General features: G+C 34.5%; 2 protein-coding genes across 4 annotated transcripts; one reads left to right on the top strand and one right to left on the bottom strand.

Annotated features, from left to right (window-relative positions):
* Window positions 1-2,954: 2,954 nt before the first annotated feature.
* Window positions 2,955-8,031, bottom strand: LOC110702460 (stress-response A/B barrel domain-containing protein UP3-like). 2 transcript variants are annotated; one of them, XM_021880168.1, is made up of 11 exons: window positions 7,792-8,031; window positions 7,469-7,562; window positions 6,268-6,395; window positions 5,450-5,589; window positions 5,246-5,314; window positions 4,468-4,606; window positions 4,220-4,282; window positions 4,104-4,147; window positions 3,499-3,636; window positions 3,300-3,357; window positions 2,955-3,192 (listed from the first exon to the last, which is right to left on the bottom strand). In XM_021880168.1, the coding sequence occupies exons 1-9, from the start codon at window positions 7,904-7,906 to the stop codon at window positions 3,547-3,549; spliced, it is 882 nt and encodes a 293-aa protein (XP_021735860.1). In that variant the 5' UTR covers window positions 7,907-8,031; the 3' UTR covers window positions 2,955-3,192; window positions 3,300-3,357; window positions 3,499-3,546. The 2 variants fall into 2 exon arrangements, with proteins under 2 accessions (XP_021735860.1, XP_021735861.1); XM_021880169.1 differs by having other exon boundaries at window positions 3,499-3,633; window positions 7,792-8,027.
* A 2,762-nt stretch (window positions 8,032-10,793) lies between these two features.
* Window positions 10,794-18,942, top strand: LOC110702459 (methyl-CpG-binding domain-containing protein 13-like). Of its 2 annotated transcripts, none has more exons than XM_021880167.1 (8): window positions 10,794-11,087; window positions 12,454-12,597; window positions 12,675-12,770; window positions 13,493-13,627; window positions 14,203-14,307; window positions 14,411-14,509; window positions 14,676-14,822; window positions 17,175-18,942. In XM_021880167.1, the coding sequence occupies exons 1-8, from the start codon at window positions 11,013-11,015 to the stop codon at window positions 18,627-18,629; spliced, it is 2,256 nt and encodes a 751-aa protein (XP_021735859.1). In that variant the 5' UTR covers window positions 10,794-11,012; the 3' UTR covers window positions 18,630-18,942. The 2 variants fall into 2 exon arrangements, with proteins under 2 accessions (XP_021735859.1, XP_021735858.1); XM_021880166.1 differs by having other exon boundaries at window positions 10,797-11,093.
* The last annotated feature ends 27 nt before the right edge of the window (window positions 18,943-18,969 follow it).

Genomic DNA, 18,969 nt, shown 5'->3' with positions numbered 1-18,969 from the left:
GCTTCCATACTAAAACCAATTGACAATAATAGGAGTAACTCGTCTACCTTATAAAGTGGAACTACCTCTCCTCTTTCTCCAATGTGGGACACTCACAAGTGGGGTACAATGGGTTTCAACAACATATGTTCCCACCAATGTATTATGCTCTCAAGAAATGGAGTACACAAGGGTGTACGGGAGAAAATAATTCTCTTTCAAACAATTAAGTATCGATAAAATTTTATGGTCATATTTTGCTATTGGCAACCCTAAAGTAATTACTAAATTCGTGTTAAAATTATAATTACGATATCATCACATATTACTAGCAATAATTATAATTATTGCTAATATAAAATTTACATTTATAAAAAAATGACAATATTAATTAGATGATAAAAGTGAAATAAAATTATTCACGGAATATTTCTTCTACGATAGCTACCATAAAAGCTAGTAAAGAAGTTGATCCAACTTAACTAAGACTCTTGTATGTATTTACATCAGTATTGGTAAGGACTAGGGAGCATCCCAAGCCCGTCAACTTGGACTCAGGTATCGAGTACTCGAGTACACTAATAACTCAGAGTCTAGTAAGCTCTAGATCCGATTTACCTATAATAATAACAATTCTCTCTCCTATCTACATTCACACACATGTGAACTTAAGGAGCCAAAAACAATGAAAATTTGGCATGAATAGTCGATAGACATGTTTTGCCAACCGCATGAAGATTGTTCCCAAACTATGAAACTTATAAAATGGTAAGCACCGGCTTTTCCTTACCTTTATTATCCGTCAAAAACCAAATCTATAAACTATGATGAAAACTTTGAAGAAGATGTGAGCACTAACATGAACATGATGGGAAAACACTAAGAAAAAGAAGTATATAAAAACTTATTACAAGTGGTATTGTCAACGATTAATACGCCGTCTGTTCAGTCTATTTAGACGGCAAATACATGTGATACGGCATGGTACAACGACATGTTACTACTCTGCCACGTGTCGGCATAACGTGCCACCTAATCGATATTAATTACGTTGATTAATTAATTAATTAATCTTACTCCTATTAATTATGTCAAGAGTCAACTCTTGGTTCTCAGTTTGACTAATGGGTTGTTCTTGTTTACATTAACACTCTAATGATGTGAAAAGACGGTGTTACCCTTTGCCGATGTATAATGAGAATTGATTTGGTGACATGGGGATGGGTAGTTTTGTAATTTTAGACCTGTATTAATTGAATTTTGGCTCCTATCTTCTGTAACAGGAAGTCTCATGTCACATACTACATTATAAACCTTTTATAACCACCTCTTTTTAGCAAACTCTTTAAAAACTCAAACCAACTTCTTTTGCACTTCATCATATCTTTTCCAGGCTAACTCAAACCACAACAACTTTCATGGGACTTCATACAACTACAAGGATACCAATCCTAGTCTTCATCATCTTTCTCTCCTTCCATCTTTCGAGTTGCCGGCGAATACGGAAGGATCAGAGCAATGAACAACCACAGACACAGCAGCCAAGCTCTGAAGCTTCATGGCAGTTCCTTACAAATGCTCCCAAGGGATCCAACAGCAACGAACAGGTTTATTGGGATTCATTTCGAACCGTTCCAGGTGGTCCGAATCCCCTCCATAATTGATCAGCTCTAGCTATATCAAGAAGTTAGCTGTTTAGATATACTTTTTTTTTTTCCCTCTCTTATTTCATAGATAGTTCAGTAGCATGGATTTTGTTTTATTCTTTATTTCTGTATACATCCATATATATAGTGTATTGTATTTATTACAAGCTTATACTGTACTACATTAAAAGGATTTTGGATTTTTTGTATCCTACAGAAATCTGCTGCAAAGTTGTCCTGTGTATAATATTTCTCTATAGTTATATTTTAATTTAATTTTTCAAATCAATCATTTATAGCTCAAAAAGTTATGAGAATACATTTATAATAAAATATCTGTTGTTTTTTTCCTTATGATTTACCAATTCCTTTTAGAATATAAGTTTTATGAGGGAATGGGGAGAGGAAGTGGAGGTGCTGATAATGTAATAGTGACAAATATAATACTAAAATATTTATATGTAGGATGATGAAGATACAAGAGATGGACAACTTCAGTGAGTTCTTTACATAAAAAAAAAATAAATAAATAAATAAAAAAAAATAAAATAAAAAATAAAAAAATTGGAGGTAGTGTGCAGAAAGTCAGGTTTTTAAGCACACCAACATGATATATAACTGAATTTTTCAGTTAATGATCAAGGGAGAGGGGCCGCCTTTTAGTATACCAACATTTCCTGCATTCAATAACATAGTTGGCAGAACCGTTGAAGCATTACTATATTACTTTAAAAACGGCCTGGTTCTGGACCGTATGTGGGGAATCCTCACACCGGTTTTGGTCTACGGTTTTGAGTGGGGGTGGGAGATGCGGGGGGGGGGGGGGGTTCTGGGGAATAGGAAACTGGAGATCCCTCTTCCAAGAGCCCGAGGGGAGTAAGACTTGACCTCAAAGTCACAAGTTCAACTACGTACCATAGTCAGTAGAAGCGTTACTGTCTAACCTCTAGTTGCAGGGTCAAGCATATTAGCAGAAAAATAAAAGGATGACTCAGTGATATAGACATCTTTACGACATAAATGGTTTCTTTTCATTTATTGGTACATGTAAATATATGTAGGCTCAATTTACAAAATTTTCAAAAGTAAAAGATATAGTATTAAACTATAAATGGATGTAATCAAAGTTTGCACATTGAATTAGTCATATACTATTATACTCAATAAAGATAACTAAAAAAAGGTAAAAAGAGGGAATAAAAGAAAAGTCGCTAAGATCTAATTGTCTAAGGCTGAGTATTTTTTATGAATGGAAATCACTGCGTTATACTCCGTAAGCTTACAATTAAATTCTTTTCCTAGTTTCAAACAAACAGTAAACCAGATTGTGACTGAAAAGATAGCCATTTAATCAAATAGTGTAACAGGACTAGGACCCCAGTTTAAAAAGCCTAATTCCTGTGTATTATACCCACCAAAGACAGCAACTTATTTCATATTCCCTTTTTTCCAATTACGAAACTTCAAAAGAGACTGATTAGAATGTACTTAACTATTATTCACCGGGTATCTTTCCAAATTCGGCAATGAAGTAGGTTAAACATCATCACTCTAATGAAGAAAAAACCTGCAAAAATTCAACACGTAGCTATTCAGAGCCAACCAATCACGAATATGAAGCTCCAGATAATAAGTCAGTAGTCATTTAAGCAAAAGATAAGATTTCCAGCTTACGTAGGCCAGAGAGACACATCAGAATGAGGAAAATATTTTTTCAAATCTTCGAATCATACTGAAAAGACACAAGTGAAAGTGTCAAGATGTGGGCTATGGAGAACCGCCTGAAGCCATGAACACTAGAGAAAAATAAATAAAAGAACTGGTTTCAAGTGAATATATTGATAACTGATCAGATATATGAAGTTGCCATTACCAGAATTAGTATGCCTTCATCTATAATCAGAATGCACTTTCAGCTGCCCTACATGAGTTCAGTGCCAACTGGGTCCACGAGAAAATGGAAAGAAAGAGTATTCTGGCTGATTGGCAGCAATTTTGATTCCCACAACTGCTAATCCATAGTTTGCAACAAAAAAAAAATGGTGATAAGTTACTGCACTGTACTATAATAACCTGTCATTGTTGAACAAAGTTTAATGTAGAAGTAGAAGAAAATACTGAAAGTCATAATATCTGCTTAATTCTAGTATCATGCTTAGCTAATTTTCACTTTTTTTTACTACTATTTTTAGAAAATTAAAACCATCACGTAAATCATCATAGAGTAGGTCCATTTGGCCATGAATAAGATTATAAGGGAATCCTAAGGTTAGCAAGAAAGAATTCAAACAAAACAGAACATATTCATGAAAAATTGATCTTCTGAAAGTGTCTGGCTTTCACTTCACTAGAATGGAGGAAGCCATCTTACAAACTGATTAACACAAAGAGTTCCACAGAGATCAACTTGGAAGACTACATTCCACCAGTCAGATATTTGCATACTAAACAATATTGATTATTGATAAATAGTCTTACATGTTTATACTCTGAACTCTCCATAAAGATCCTCTGAGCTTCAACTGCAAAATAACATCAAAAGTCAGCTCCAACATTAATAATTCAGAATAACATAACCCGTGGAGAAAACTCACCAGAGCGGAATCGTATCACTATTGCATGAGTGTAGTCCTTGCTTTCAGAATTAAAATTACTACCTGAGAAAAAAAGCTGAAAGGTAAGCAAGCACATAAAAAATTACCATATATGTTTGTGAGTTTGTAAAAGAGAGAGTCTATATCTGGTATCAAGGAAGCATTTCCTGTTGAAAATCTTCGGTATATTGGATTCCAGAAAAAGATTCCATGTTCCCTCAGAGGAATGCATTAGGTTTAAAGTATACCTTGAGTAGACTGGACGATCAAGGAGGGAAATTCAAAGGCCAAGTTTGCAAGAGAAGTCAACACATCTTCTGCTGGTCCATCTAAGGCACTCTCATGAAACTTAATCAGAATCACAAACTCCACTCCGGAATTAAACTCCTGTTACCCAGGACGATATAAGTCAGTTTAGTGACCATCTTGAAGATAAGAGCAAGTCTTAGGAGAGAATGTTACAGACTCAGATTTGCCTAGTCTATTAAAAAAATAATAATAAAATAAAATAATAAAAAAAAACCCAAGGACCAAGGTAATGTCATTTCTACTAATATATCCTATTTTTTTTGAAAAAAAGTTAAAGAGGAGTAATGATCATTAGTAGTTGTTCATTTTTTATTTCTCTATCCTATTTCATCACCTACTATGAAGTGATTTTTCTCCTTCTCCTTCACGTTTCCTCTTTCATCTTAACGATCCTTCTATTGATACGACCTGCATGAGTCATATGACTATGCACTAGTTTATTTTGATACATCAAAAAGTTATTCCCCTAGAAATTGCAACAAGTCCCCCTACAGTAGCATAAAAGATTTTGCCAAACTCAAATAGCCATAAAGACTATCAATCACATAAGATTGTAGAATCAGAGTTGGCTTTATGTATCCTTCTAAGCCACAATAGTCAATCTAAACAACTTCAATTATCAAAATATAAAGAAGGGAATTAACATCAGAGACCAGTATTTCAAACTAGTGCATTACTTATATAGACAACTAATTGTAGGCGACACTAAATTCCAACCTCTCCTTTCCGAAAAATGGCCAGGATATCATCTTCTACTTCAGCTTCAAAATCAACATATAGCAAATCCTGTAAAAATGTAACAATAACTTTTAAGTAGCAGTAAATACCTCAGTAAATCTAACCAGAAGTAAAAGGACAGCTAAAATAAAGTTAAGGTAAGTTGGAATAAATAAGCTTTGAAATTTACATTGCAGCGCATACATGACAGAAAGGTGTAACATGCTCCTTGAGAACACGCAAATACAAAGGATTCTCATAAAATTTTGCAAGGTCTTCCTTCCTCTGGAAACGCATGAATACACCATGGCTATAATTTTCAGAATTCTGATCTGAGGTCCGTCCTACAGGAATCAATAGTAAAACTTCCAGAAGTCATACAACTAGCATAAACCAACTATGATATGTTTTACGTTTATCTATCAACCATATAAAATGAGATTGATGATTTGTCTAGGTAGAATACTGTTTCTTGGGGAGTAAATAAGAAGATGTAGAGGCAAGTTGTAAGCTTCAAACAAGCTAGAAAACAAAACTTAATATGCTATAAGCTGGTCTATCAGAATGTACTGATTTCCTCATAGGAATGCTTCATATACTTTGGCAGAGCAGGAACAAGGAAATAGAAGCAACTGATCACAGTCCCAATTCATCAGTTGGGACTTGGGATTCAAAAAAAACCAGAAGGCTAAAAAAATTGATGATAAATTTTTAAAAAATGATTGTGTACACTAAAGCAAATACAACAAAGGCTTAGTTTTAAGATATTTGGGGTACAACTGTCATGAATCATCATAAGGAACCGTCCACAAAAATTGGAAGAGAGAAATAGTGATAAAATGAAACTGGACAAAAAGCAAGAAAAAAACATAGAGAGCAAAAGATGAGGGCAGTACAATAAAGCAGACCCAATTTTTATTATTAAAAAAAAAAAAAAAAATCAACCATAAGGATAGTTAATTCTGAAACAAAGCACAAACCTGTAAGCATGTAGTCCCTATAATGTTTAAATGTTTATTTACCTAGAGATATTGCCACTATGCCAGCCATATGATACTGAGACGTATAAAGGTTGTCCAACATATCTTTCTCTTGCTCATCAGATAATTCTTCTTTTGCTCTCAGTAAACATAAATGTTCCACAACTTTCCTGCAATACAAAAATGGAGACACAAAGTCCATAAATTGGAAAAAATATCTCTTACGGACCAAGGTTCGCAAACCAGAAGCACACTACTCATTGGTTCAGCCAACACAGCTGAAGAAAAGGTTGATTTCTTATAGCTTTTTTCTAGCCCCTAATCTCACTATATTTTTGCCAAATAAAATGACCTATGAATTCGACAAATCTTTTTTGTCAATAACCTCATTTACATTTTCCATATCAGGTTGATCATGATTTTTCTAACATGCTTTTCGATCTGGACTGACTTTCACAAAGCAGACTACATAGTCTATACTTTGCCTTCGCTATATGCCTTGATAGATCAACCCATTATTGAATTGAGTGAGTTGCAAGACATGATGACAAAATGGAAGAATGGAAGCAATTTCAACATCTCCAATTTAATGAAAGTCATAGCATGCAAGACTTTAACTTGAGTTGCCTTTAATCTTTTAAAAATTGAATACACTTGAAAAGATTTAAGGCAAGGTACATTTGGTTGGACAGGGAGTGATCTTGGAGAAAATGATTTCTAAAATTTCCTTACACAGCGATCGGAAATTCAGTAAAAATTCCTTATCCGAAGAGTGAAAAATGTTTTCCTACAATTTAAATAAAAGAAAGCCGCGATTTTTTCCAAGAACTCACCCTTCTTTCTCTCGGTCCCTTCACATCTCATTCTTTTACCTCCTTTCCTCTACTGATTTCCTCTTTTATTCTCCCTCATTTCCTCTAATCAAATCCAGATCAGGTCATCAAATTCTACCAATGCTACTATGCTTGCTCACTCTTTTACACAAAACGGAATAAATATGAAATTTTAGTTACAATCCAAACAAGGGAAAATCTAATTTACTAAAACTAATTTGTCCTGTATATATTTATTTCTAGGAGAATTACTATATTTATCAGAAATTATTTACATTGCATCAATAATTCAATACATAGCAATTTAAACTAGAAAATAATCCAGTTTACCATGCAATCACTAAATTGAACAACTTTTCTTGAAATTTTAAACTAAGATGACAAGCTAAGAATTAGGGAAACAAACCCACCTTTTTCGTACAACATCATTACTTGAATTCTGTGATGAAGAAGCCAAACAAACACCGCTTTTTCTTCTTCCACCCCAACACTTCATTTCAAGAGCTGAAATTGGAATCAATTTTAACATCAACCCTAATATTTTTACACAATAATAATTCTCAATTAATAGTTTCAAATTCAATTGTTGGCCAAGTATTATCAAATGTAGAATTTTATGATCAATTTTATATTTTTAATAAATTGACAGAAATTTTAGATTATGATAGATTATTAATACAAATTAAAGAAAAAAATTGCAGGAAAAAAGATGAGGAGAGAGAATGTAACTGACAGTAAGAGTTGAGAGAGAAATATGGAAGGGAGAGACATGGCATTGCAAGAGCGAAGGAGGAGTAACAATGGAGGTTGTGAGCTTGAAGATTAACGAGTGGACTGTAAACTGCCATAGCTTTGGCGCCTTATTAATCCTCCTCATGTTTAGCATTTTGGTCATCTTTTAATATAAAGGAAAAAAAATCTCTTACATCGTACGTTTGGGAGTAGGATGGCCATTAATCGGATCTAGGTCGGATTTGATTAGGAATTTAGGATCAAACCCGAGTTTATAATGTAGATTTAGGCTTGACCTATTCAAATTTGAATTTGAAGGAGAGGGTTGTATAAATTGGTGAATTTGTTTTGACGAAATGATTAATAAGATTAATAAGTAATAGAGTTGATCATAGGTTGAGTCATGTAGGATGATGCATCATGCTCATCCCAAATGTTCATACTAATTATGTTTTAAAAGTTGTCATACGCTAGATTCATCCACTTAGGTTGATCTTTTAGATATGGTCAATATGGAGCCTTGTAGTATGTACGGATCCAACACAAATGTCGAATCATATTGTACTAGTGAGCTCTCTTAACTGATTTACAATTTTTATAAGTTACTTAGATATAAATGGGCTAATCAACGCTTGATCTCTAATCAAATTTTGAAAATGATGTCCATATACAACTCATGACCCATTGTTGTGCCACTAATGTTGTGTTGGGCTTGTAGGAGATGTAGAAACTATAAAGAGAGAGATAAGAGATAAATATTTACATTAACACACTAAAAACGGAGATACTCTAGGCCCATATAAATAGACTTACAACTCTAAAAACTAATAAAGCTATAAAGTAGGAACTAATAAACACGTGGGTAACAAACACTACACCACTAACTCAAGTACTTGGAATAACGTTCTAATAAACAGATATTTAGGAAAATTATATGCAACTAACGTTCCACTAGTTTTGGAGCACTAATTACTAACTACTTTGAATCAATCCAACATTCCCCTTGATTCAAAGTCTCATACACTCGACTAAACTTAATATTCCATATTGCCAATTGACTTCAACTTAAATTTGACATATTTTGATCTCAACAAGAACACTTAACCGCACACTCGACTTTGGAAGAGCTAATCTTCCTCTTCAAATTTCATAACATCTTGCTAGACGTTTTAATTTGTGATGCACATCTCATCACCTACACACTCGGAGCACTTCTCTCCGCACAACCAAACATCGACATTTTTGTTGATGCACTACTTCTCATCAACTATTCGATCTTGTTGATGCACATTATCACCAACTTTACATTTAATGGAGCACATCTCTCCATAAACTCTCATTGACATTGTCCTTCAATTGACCATGTCACCTTTGCATCATACCAAAAATTTTTAATTGGTATTGTCTTGAAAATCGTCTCTGCGTTGATTACGACTTTCACACTTGTAAAGATTATATGATCTTTACCTTAAAATAATTTTTTGCCCTCTTTTTTTACCGGACTAAAATCCAATTACATCGGCTAAAAGGGAACCCAATCAACACTAGACCAAACCAACCATTACTTCCATGGTTAAACAGAAACACGCATAATTAAAAAATTTCACTCGATATTTTTTTTTTAATTTCTCACACACAATGAAATCAAGCTGTGTTGCTTGGTTCAATACTCAATTTTTTTTTAAATACTCTCTTTCTCTTTTTTTTTTCTTCATCTCTTTACCTTCTTTTCTTTTTTTCTTATCCCGGATCTAACCTGAAGCTCTGATACCATGTAGAAACTATAAAGAGAAAGATAAAAGATAAATATTTGAATAATCTGTTTACATTAACACACTAAAAACAGAGATACTCTAGGCCCATATAAATAGACTTACAACTCTAAAAACTAATAAAGCTATAAAGTAGGAACTAATAAACAAGTGGGTAACAAACACTACACCACTTACTCAAGTACTTGGAATAACGTTCTAATAAACTGATATTTAGGAAAATTATATGCAACTAATGTTCCATTAGTTTTGGAGCACTAATTACTAACTACTTTAAATCAATCCAACAGGAGACTCGTGCCAAATCAAACCATTTTCCGCTTTTCCGTGTGTTGCCACTTGCCAACATGAAAATTATTTTCAAATTTTGTACGAGCATAAGAAGTCGTCTTAGTCAATTATATCAAAAGGAGAGGTGCTAACACGACACGGTAATACATCAAATTTGAACCCCGTTTATAAAAATGTTATCACAAGCCCAACTTGACACAACATGAAATTTTAAACACAACCAACAAAGACATGTACTCCCTCCGTTTTTAAATACTTGCTCCATTTCTCCTAAAATATAGAGGTAATGAGGTAGTTGAGAAAATAAAAAATAGTAGTAAAAAGCAAAAGTTTTGGAAGAATAAGAGGAGAGAGAGTATTATGTTGGATGCACTAAGTATGAGAAATGAATTAAATATTTTAAAAGCTTTCAAAAAAAAAAGAAATGGAGCAAATATTTAAAAACGACCGAAAAAGAAAAGTGGAGCAAGTATTTAAAAGCAGGCGGAAAAAAAAAGTGAAACAATTATTTAAAAACGGAGGGAGTAGTTTTAAATGACCCAACCAGTGTGTAGCTCTTGACTCTGGAGAAAGCGGAAAGAAAGCTGAGAAATGGCAATTCAAAGTTGCCAAATCTATGCATAGATCCACAAAGCAAAGAAAATACTCTTAACAAATAACAAGTACACTAAGGTAAACAAAGTTGATGCTCGAAAAAGGGCAGGTAAATCCCAAGTACACGTGGACAATTTTGCTGTCTTTTATTGACCTCCTCCACTTTATCCACAACTACATTGTAGTTTGTACTCCCTATATCTTACTACATCTATTTTATATTACTACAGAGTACATCCGTTACAGATAATAAGACATTTTCCCTCTTTATTTATGTCAAATTTTTACACATAATCTGTAATTAAGATAGTATTTGCAATTATTTAATATAAAGTAGAGAGAAAAAATGTCTAATCATTGCAAATAATATGAATCTGATATAATACTAGTATTTATTTTTACATACTCCGATTTTTCTACTGTGAATTCCCAAATTTCCCCTGTTTTTGTTTATTTAGTTTTTCTCTCTCCTCTTACTCAAACAGTCTCACAAACCCAGAAAAAAAAAACACAAAATCAAAAATCAATTACAGTAGGAGAGAGAAATCAGCTTGAAGATCTTTCAATGGTGTCGAAGAACAAATCCGACTGGCCTCCTCCTGGTTGGAAGGTCGTTGTCAAGTCCAAAAATGGCCGCAAGGTTAAGGTTTGTTTTTATAATTCTTTTAATTTGTTTTTTCTTTGTTCAATTAGGGTTTTTGATTTGTTATTATTTAGGGTTGTTTTCCCCCTTTTTTGGTGTTTTTTGATTGACTGATTGATATTTGAAATCAAGTATTTGATGATTTTGAGGAAGTTGTTGAGATTTGATTTACATGCAAGGTATCAGAATTTAGCTATGACTGACTTTGTTAATCTGTTTTATGATTTTTGCATCTTAACTACATGATCTATAGTTTATAGAGCTATATGAAGAAATTCAATCAAGTATTTGATTGTTTGGAAGCTTAGAATGAATTTGAGCTAGTTCAGTTCACGGTTTCAATGATATAATTTTGGAGGATAGTGCGGCGGTCGGGTCGTAAGGTTGAATAAGAGTAATCCGGGCTGTAAATGGACATCAGCTGTCTTTGTAGAGAGAGATTTGAGGTTTTTGCTAGCCACTTGCTGGCTAAGTGGTGGTACCGTGTTCGTATCGTTTAGAGCTGTTTGGAAGTCTTGAGGTTGGAAGAGGAAATGTTGGAATGGGTCAATGGTAGAAATCATGGAAATTGATGTTTTGAACCGTTCATGGGTGCTTGTTAAGAAACATGGAGTCCTTGAATTGAATAAAAGTTGGGAAAACAAGCTTGTAAAATGAGAAACAGAAAGAGTATACAAATAAAATTAACAAGGGGTTTAAAAGAGTGGTAATAGGATAAAAAGGAGAGGGAAAAACATGTGAGTAAGAAGTATATTAGGTTAATTTTAAAACCAAGTTTGTGAAAATTACTAATTTCCACTTGTTTAGTGATTCAATGTGAAAAATCTAGTATTCATATGTAAATAGTTTGCACAATTGTCTTTTTATGTGGTTTCTAATTGCCAAAACATGTTACAGAGTACCAAAATTTCATATTTGTTTTATACTTGTATCTCTTTGATATATGAGCTATTCAATCTGTTAATAAAAAGTATGATAAACTAGGGCCAGTATAGTTAGAAGTTTTCCAGTGAGCATATCTCCTTTGCTTATCTATTGTTTCTTTTCCTCTGAGTGAAAAGACGCAGGACATTTTTTGAAATATATGTATGTTTACTCGTATACTTATTATTTGTCATTCAATCTAAGTTCTCAAATTCACTGTAGGCAGTTCTCTTTCCATTAAGGCTGTAAAAGACACAATAACTTTGCATTAATTATTTTTATTGTGAAGCATGTCACTGCAATCAAGTATGCAGGAGGAATATTAGTAATTCAAATCAAAGACACAAAAGTTTCTGATTTCATAGTTATATATATTGTGTATCTGTAAATGTTGACCTATTACACTTTGCTAAGGTTAGTCATGTTGTCTGAAATACAGTACTTCATTAATTCAAAGACTCGTCAAAAGTTCTATTCAAAACCGTCTTTGCTTCGATACATTAGAGATGGATGCGTCAGCAATGAAAAGCCTCAGCCTGTTATTCAGCACGCTAATAAGAAATCTGGAGAGTTACAAATGCAGGTGAGTTTCATAATCATCAGTTTCATGTGTGTTTTTGCCTTTGCACTGTGTTTAATTGATTGATGTCATATGTTTAGCGTGTTGAAGAAAATGATTTCGACTGGTTACCCACCGGTTGGGACTTAGTAAGGAGAATCCGGAAGAGTGGTGTCAGAGAAGGAACCGAGTATAAGGTACTATACTTGTTATTATAGAAGCTGAATCTAAAGTTTGTTTCTTTTGTTAATTAGCAGTGATTTATAGATTTGTCTTCAGAAAATTTGTGTTCTGGATTCTGGAAACTTAATGCATGTATAGGAATCCTATGATAAGATATCCTATGATATGCAATGATTATTCGTATGTTGGATATGAAAGAATTTAGAATTGTATTCTCATGCTCTTATGTTGATGCTTCTATGGCTGTGCAGCTGAAACTACCTGCTATGTTGGAAGTGTGTCCTCTTCAGTTTTACAAAACCTTTTTCTTCCTCTCTTTTAAAATTAACAAATCTTCCATATGTATATAAGTACTGTACCTATTATTTAAGATTCTAAAGTGATGAAGCTATGTGGCTTTTTTTGAACTTTCAACTTTATTACTCGTCACTTTTCTGCATCTTGCCTCTTAAAACTATCAAGTGTGGAAAGTCGATGGAGACACCCTTCATCAGTATCTAACAGGTTCTTATACCTATATTGATGACTACTTGTTGAGAGGTTTCCACACCTGTAATAAAATTAAATACAGACCTTTTACTCTTTGCCTGGCTCTTGCTTGAAGGGGTTGTTTGATGCTGAGTTACTTATTAGTGATATGTAAATCAAGAAAACTAGAAGAGGACTGATATAGTTTTGGTTAGCTTTTCATCTTTTAAGTCACGGGAAACTTATTGACCTTTAAAGCTCTTTACAGTGTTATATTGACCCTTCAACTGGATCAACATTTTATTCAAAGCCGGAGGTATTGCGATATCTTAAAAGTAAACAATGCATTGGTGGAACATCTAAACAGAAGGACAAAAAAAGGAGCAGGCACTCTTCCAACAAGGTTTGTTTCATTTGATATTGCGTATTATGACGTATTGCAGCTTTATTATTGTGTTACAATCCAAATAACTGTCATTGCATGCATTCCCTATGTAAAAAAAAATTTTAAGGACCTTGAATAAAAAAAAATTAAGAAATGTATGAAAGTTGCAGGGCAACTTGCTATATAAATTCTTTCTCCCATGTTTCAGTCTTGCAATGTTATTTGAATTTGTTGTGGTATACTATATTGTAGCTTTATTATTGTGTAGGACTTTGGGTTCCACGTGTTCTGTAGTACCATAAATTTGATTAGGAATTTGGATTGAAAATGTGTGTATCTGCCAGAAAACGTGCTATATATCTTCTTTTCTCCCCATAAACAACTCTCCAGAGCCTCTTAGGTTTTATGTGGCTCTTCAAAGGATATAGCTGTTTTTTTAAAAATGTCGAATTTTTGCTTTGAAATCACGGTTATTATGGAGTAATGTATGCATATTTAAATCTTTAAAAAGCGCCTTTTGTACTCTGTGTGCTAAGAAACATTCAACTATGCTTTGCCTCAGATGTACTTACATAAATGCATTATCTTTGTAGAGGTCAGTTGATCCAGTAAGTGCTCGCAAATCCAATTTGGAGCCAAAGGTGTCGCAGATTTCAAAAACACGTGTTCGGAAGAGTCTTTCTTCAGGAAATCTGAAGGTTTGCCTTGCTTGCATTTATTTTGGGGCATCTGCCTGCAACTGTTATGGTTTGTGAGCATTTTTTAACTATTCCATAGCTGTGTTCTTGGATAAATTTATAGGTAGTAACAGAGAGAACTGTGGATGAAGATTTGCCGTCTGGATGGATAAAGGAAACGAGAATCAAGATGCTTGGAAATAAAGTAGTCAGGAGAGATCCGGTAAATAGATTCCCTTTTGACTTCAAAGGCATTTGCCTGGGGATGTATAAATCAACGTGATATATACCATCCTTATTCAACTCATTATTCATAACACATGTTATTCAAATTATGTTTCTTGTGAACTGTAAATTTCTAATGAATGTTTGTATTGAAATTGTTGCAGTTCTTATATGATCCTGCCAGTAGACTGGTCTTCCGCTCCAAGTTAGAAGTTTTACGTTATGTGGAGACTGGAGAGATTAGCAGGCATGCATATCAGAGGAAAACTGGAAGCGGTGTTGGAGAAGATTCTGCAAATGGAAAGACATCTGTAAGTCTCCTCTGATATTGTCGATATTACTGCAACTTCCTTTCTGCTGTTTTAAATAAATTTGCTGTCCTTTATACTTTTACCTCCTCTCCCTCCCCCCCAAAAAGAAAGGTTCTTGAATGCGTGGCTCATTTGTTATTAAGGAATTAGGAGTATGAGGTTGCCGATGTCCATATGATAGTTGTTTCTTCATGTTGTGTGTCACTTGCATCTGACTTGGATATTTTTGTGTCATACTTGATGGCACTGTCAGTAATGTTATGCATTTGTACTGAGATTTGCTGTTTTGAAATCATCACTTGAAGCTCACTGTCCATTACCTGCGCAGATCATGGAAAAAGGTTTAGAACCAGAATACACATACATACATGTAAATGCTTTCTCTCTAACACACAACCACCTCCACTAAGAAGTCTGTTCTCTGAAAGATCATATTTAGCAATTTTTCTCATCCCAGTTATTTTATTTATCTATATATTTATTTATTTATTTTCCATTTCTGCTAATCTGAACATTTTGGAATCTTACTAAACTTTTGAAAGTATTTTTACTGATCTTGTATTAACTCTACCTGTTTGAATTTATTACGAGAGAAACGGTTTTTTTTTTTTTTTTTTTTGAAACAGAGAAACTAGTTTTAACATAAGTGGTAAGTTATTGATTTGGCTCTTACGCATGTTTATTACATTATCAATGAAGTTTCTCTCAGAGCCCTTTGTCCTTGTTTTGATATTGTAAAATTTACAATGCATCCAACATCTTTCATTCTCATTATACCCATTCCACCTCTCCTCCTGACACATACACCAATATTATTCTGATATAAATTAATGCCCACTAGTTTCACCAATTAGTGGAGAGCAATAGAACAAGATTTATATGCATTGTGCGTTTTTTAGCTAGTGATGATTGGCCATGCACTTTTTAGATATATGTATGTTGTGAGTCTTAATAACAGACCTTGTCAGATTTTTTTTTTCTTTAAAAAAAAAAAAATAGGGCACTGGAGATAAGTATAAATCCTTCTGCAGTTACAAAACTTAAACAAATGAGTATATAATAGAGATTACCAAAAGCTAGATGATAACAGTTATAGCATCTGTTTTGGATTTTTTGAAATTATCCCACTTAAATGCAAAAATTGGCATACGTCACTTGACTTTTCCTGCAGAAATTAGTTAATACTGAGATAATGACTTAGTTTAAAAGGCGCAAGGCGCACCAAGGCGCAAATGGTCTTGGCAGCCTAGGCGCGAGGCGCAAGGCGCGCGCCTTTTGTATGCAAGGCGCATGTATTTATATATTTATTTCAAACTATATTATACTTTGATTGTACTTAATACCAATTAAAAAGATACATAATAAATTATATAAATGATATATGTAAAGCTAAGATTTATATAAATGATATATGTAAAGCTAAGATAGTCTGAATTTGAAAAAATGTCCATCACTTTTCAATTTATAACTTAAATCTTAGTTATTTTCCTTGAGGTGCAAAGGCGTGCCTTACCAAAGGCGCTTTGAGGCGCAGGAGGCTAAAGCCCATTTCCCAGAGCCTGGGAGCGAGGCGCACTTTTTAAAACCAAGGATGATGACTTGATGAGTAACTGGAAATTCACATATGAAATAGGAGACTGAGATGAGTGACTGTAGATTCATACATGATGGAGGCACATCCGGGATGAGGATCATGGATGGTCTGAGTTTGCTTGCATTGGTTCATTTAGCAGGATAAGATGTTAGCTTGATGTTATGTTCATTACAGAGGCTAGCTTCTTCATAAGCTCTTACATTTCAATGTTCCACCCCAAACATCTTTTTTCCCTTGTAAATTTCTAATGCCCCCACTTCACAAGACTTGGTGGTAACGAAACTTATGGGGAAAGATACCCCAGCTTTGTCAGCTTAATAAGCCACTTTTGAGCTCATTAATATCTGATGATAATGTATGTTGAATGTTTCACCTTCACTGGAAACAGACTATTAGTCATTCTGGTTATTTTGTATATATGCTGGCTACTTTTGTGGATACTTCCTGTTTCTACTACTATTTAAATTAAAGGAATGAAGAATAATAAGCAAATGTTGAATTACTCAAATAGGATGTCTCCACCTTTTCTTTCACTTTGACCTTATCATCATTTAGATCTGTGACATTCTAAATGTTTTTCTGTGTTGTTTTTTGAATCATGACTAATATTTTAGGCTGTTCAGAAATGGAAGCTTGACAAATAAATAGGCCGAGTAATAATGTTTATCTGAGAGCTTTATGTTCTGATCTGTTTTGTATGGGTTTTCAAATTTTCATTGTTCTGACATCTCGATTTTTTTTGGGGTTGCTATTATCAGACATCAAGTGAGCTTGAAGAAACACCAAAGAGGAGGACCAGAAATATGCTCTTTCCCGGTGAATCAAGTAGCAACAGTATCCAAGAACTTCCTGAAGATTCAGGCGATAAAAAAGTTGAAGGCAGGAAAAGCAGAAGGTTATCCTCCAGAGGCAAACCTGCCACTGCTAGAGCTTCTAGTCTTAAGCAGAGTAAATTGTCACCCATATCACCCAGCAAATCCCAAGAGTTGGTGGCCAAACCATCAATGGAAAAGCTTTCTGGAACCAAAGAATCTGTAAGTGTGACCAAACATGCCCCATCAGAAGTCCAAGATGATGGTTCAGAAGTTTCAACTCTTGAAAAGAGTGAGTCTCCTGCTCCAAGGGACTTATTGCCAGAGGAGAACCAAATACCTCTTGCTGTTCAAGACTGTAGTAATGGGAAAGCTTCAACCAGCAAAAGGAAAACAAGTGCCAGGAAATTGGTGAGTGCGCCTTCCCGATCCTCCAAGCGACTTGCTGGTGTTGAAGCTAAAGTAGTATTCCACTCAATACCCATTGAGCATACTCTTCGGGCCACAAGCAGAAAGCCCTCCAGAACTAAACCCATCCCTAGTTTGGAATCGGTCCCAGATGGGCTACAGGAGAAGTGCCATAATGTTGATAAGCAAAATGTGCTTGTATCTGAAGAAGAAGAGCATCAGACAGTTGTGGCTAATGCAGTTAGTATACTCACAACACACGGGGAACCAACAAACACAATTGATGACTTGCCATCTCAAGAAGAAAAGCATTGTACAATGGATGTTAATTCAGAAACTCTGCTTACAACTGAAGAAGAAACATTGATTAAGATTGATGACTTCACATCTGAAGAACAAAATCATTATCCACTTAATGTTGATTCAGAAAGTGTGCTTGCAGCTGTTCATGAAGAAGCATCAAACCAGATTGACAGGAATATATTAGCAAAAGAAACCCTTCTGGTTGATCTCAGTGATCTGCAGCTGGAGGAGGCTCCACCAGGCTTCTCTGAAAGTATGAAAGTTGAAGTGTCTTCAGCTAAGATACAGCAATCATTTGAGCATCCACCGGTTTCTTTACAAGGGAGCAAGGTTGAGAACACCTCTAGTGAGCGACCAATCGTTGAAGAGAAACTGGCCAGCGTTGAGAAAGAAATTGGACGGCCTCAATCTGAATACTGCTTTCCACCGCCCTTGTGGTCAGATCCATGCCTGGAATTTGCATTTAAAACTCTTACAGGCGCAATACCATTTGATGATAATTTGGCTATCCAGGATTATATCCAACATCAACTCCGCACTTCAGAAGACAATGATAACAATCAGTGTCTTCCTGATGTATGTGCACCTAGCGGTGACGAAACAATAAAAGTACCCCAGTTACCTGAAGACGTCAACATCCCAAATTCCAATGGATTTGGCTCGCCAGAAATCAAGCAGGTTAAGAATTAATGATAATCATAGTTGCTCTGTAGGTGTCTGTTGTAATTTTTTTTTTTGTAATATATAGTTACAGTGTATCTTACCCAAAGGTTTCAACTAGGTTAAGTTCTAACCATTTGTAATATCCCTAACCTTGTATTTGTTTATGATGAATCCGAAGAGCAATGAATGCTGCTGATTCACGGCCTGCTATCATTCTAAAAAGATTCTGTTTCATTTCAGATCGATAATGCCTCTGTTTTAACTCGGCATTGCTACAAGTCAAGTCTTTGTATGTATATGGTAGTATGGTACACATCAGATTATGAGGTTCTTCACTGCATTACCATGTCTTAGCTCATGTATGTCG

Source organism: Chenopodium quinoa, unplaced genomic scaffold, assembly GCF_001683475.1.
Source record: "Chenopodium quinoa cultivar QQ74 unplaced genomic scaffold, ASM168347v1, whole genome shotgun sequence".
Taxonomy (NCBI): Eukaryota; Viridiplantae; Streptophyta; class Magnoliopsida; order Caryophyllales; family Amaranthaceae; genus Chenopodium; species Chenopodium quinoa.
This window is presented reverse-complemented; position numbering and strand designations above follow the sequence as displayed.